Below are 2,577 nucleotides of genomic sequence, written 5' to 3'. Positions count from 1 at the left end.
GGTGGATGTCCAAGTTCTGCTATGGTACAGGTGAGGATGGTGAAGAATTTCTCGGAGTCCAGCAAAGAGCGCTATATATGGCTGCTATTCTGTGCCATAGTGTGAGCTTCTGTAGTGTAGTGGTTGAACATGCTGTGTTGAACACTGAATTTGCAGGTTGCTGGTTCAATTCCCTGTGGTGGCATTTTTTTTTTGCCGCCGCTGCACCCACTAACAAATATTGTACACTTGACCTTGATCAAGAGCAGCTGTCCTTTGATTTACTTCCATGCATATCATCTTTATTCAATACATCTCACAGTGAACTTGGGCATGAACTTGAACAGGGACTTGGAGGACTTGGCCAAGTACCTGGTACTTGGCCAAGTCGACCCACCCGACTTGGCCAAGTCCATTGGACTTGGGGTACTTGAGGTACTTGGGATACTTGAGGTACTTGGCCAAGTACCCCAAGTACCTGTACAAGTCCGTGACGTTTTCCTGATGCAGCGAGTCGATGAACCAGAACATACTGTTGTGCACATAGTAATCGAAGCTAGATTGGTTGATGCGCTTGAACTGGGTGTTCGCGTGATGCACATGGAGTTGGTGGTTCAGATAGTCTATGATGAGCCTAGCGTTGAAGGAATCGGGAGGCAACCTGATAGCGTCGTCCTCGGAGATGGGTGTCATGGCGGATGACTGAGTCTGAGAGCTATCAAAAAGGGAGGCCTAGCACAGAGAGACAAGGAGTGGCCTGAATGGGAAGGGAGCTGGGGCGTCCATCGGACTGGAGGCACAGGTCGATGATTGTATACTTGAGACACACATAGTCAAAAGTGCCCCAAAACGGTGCAATCCACATCCCCCGGTGGAGGCCAACCTCCGCAAAAACAGAAATTGCTGCAGAGCAACCTGTGGTGGATTGATTGATGCATGCGACATGAAGGTCCTGCGGGAGCTCACCTCATGGTGGAATCATGAGAGCATAACGAAGCCTTAGGGCCCATGAGAAATCGACACGATCAACCGAAGACTGATGTAACGGTAGGCAGTCCCCGTCACCGCGGCCTTCTTCACTCGCGAAGAGAACCAAGAGACCACCAGGTGGCAAACCAGTCCCTCGTCGAAGCATCGGACGCGTCTTACAGTTCATTTTTAGGAATCATGTTTGCTGCAAGACGCTCCTCGAGCATCACTTTTGGACAATGCTCAACGTATTGAGATACAAACGTTGACAGCCGACAAAAACATCGGATGCTTTCTGGGTGCAACCTTCTTGTAAATTATGTTTACCTGCTTCATGAAGTTCAACTGACTTGAGATATCAGTTAATCAAATCGACTCACGAAACGACTGACGAAGGCGCTCATAAAGGGGCTTGGGCATTTCCGAACGATTGGTGCTGATACTGGTCATTTGGGCGAGTAGCCCTGCGACTACCTAGGAACGCAAAAGATCTGGCATAAGCCTACATTGACTCAGGTATATGAATGCATCCGCCAAAAAGTCCCCGCAGCCCCTGGCCACCACGCCCAATGAATGAGGCTAAGATTGCGTAGATAAGGCAAGCGCACCTGTCCCAGCTGACCATGCACGTCTTACACGACGTCGACGATCGATCAGCTGCAACAATTCATCCACGGGCTCAGGGATAGATCTGACGGCCTTCGAGAGTCGTTCGCCTCATTCGGATCAGGGTCCCATAACGGAGCTTTGAGAACTATCGTCAGCAGATGGCTGCGCCTGAGCGGATGAACGACGGACATTGACCGTGGAGCGGAGAAGGCGGCGGTTTCACGTCATCAGTGGCTCGCAGAAGCGAGGATGGTATTGAACGCATGTTGCTGTGAGTAGCACCGAACTACAACCGCGATAGCAGAAGAAAGTCAGTACGTCAGCGCCTCACACTCTTGTGTCACTTGAGGCGGAGTCCTGTATCAAGCCGCGCACCCTGTAACCGATAGCCTCAGATTGATAGACATCGATCGATGGAGAGTGCTGATGGATTTTTGCTTGAGCAGCTTGAACAGTGGGTGCTTGTCATGGTATATCAGCTTCGAAGCTTAGAATGAGTTCTACGGGTCTATAATACTCACTTTGGGGCTCCATGCTCCAGACCAGGTTCATACTTTCTGGACTGGATGAGCAACGGGGCTGAAAACTGCGCGAGCTAGATTGTGATGATGTAGTGACGAGAGGGGAGGCATTGCATCGTTGCTCATGCTTAGGTCTTGTAATTGACTATAACGCAAAATTGTACGTCAGGTCGTTGACAGGACATACCGACGCTGCCAATGATGTTAGCTGGTTCTAAAAGAGGTTCCCCTTTTCGACGAGCTCGCGGGTGAGGTAGCCACGGTGGAATGTGTTGAACAGGCGCTGGTTTACACAGCTTGCCTAACACAGCCGTCACAAGATATGGAACGGCACAGCCGGTTACTGCAATAACCGAGGCTGTACTACTCATGTGGTACACACACAGCTTCGCTGTGTACGCACTGCTTCTCTGTGCGACTGTGCATCCTGGGAATGTACTGTATAGTACTACGTAGCCACAGATGTACAGTAGTATATATAGGGGACCTCTGTACCCCC

At 50.3% G+C, this 2,577-nt stretch overlaps 1 protein-coding gene across 1 annotated transcript; it reads right to left on the bottom strand.

Annotated features, from left to right (window-relative positions):
- Positions 1-71: 71 nt before the first annotated feature.
- On the bottom strand, positions 72-672 carry DICSQDRAFT_168228 (uncharacterized protein; the record flags this gene model as incomplete). The annotated part of the gene is made up of 2 exons (XM_007363837.1): positions 72-89; positions 352-672. 2 exons carry the CDS (start codon positions 670-672, stop codon positions 72-74), a joined length of 339 nt encoding a protein of 112 aa, XP_007363899.1.
- Positions 673-2,577: the final 1,905 nt, after the last annotated feature.

Source organism: Dichomitus squalens (genome assembly GCF_000275845.1).
Source record: "Dichomitus squalens LYAD-421 SS1 unplaced genomic scaffold DICSQscaffold_7, whole genome shotgun sequence".
NCBI classification, from domain to species: domain Eukaryota; kingdom Fungi; phylum Basidiomycota; class Agaricomycetes; order Polyporales; family Polyporaceae; genus Dichomitus; species Dichomitus squalens.
The sequence above is the reverse complement of the archived record's forward strand: the minus strand, read 5'-3'. Positions and strand labels throughout refer to the sequence as shown.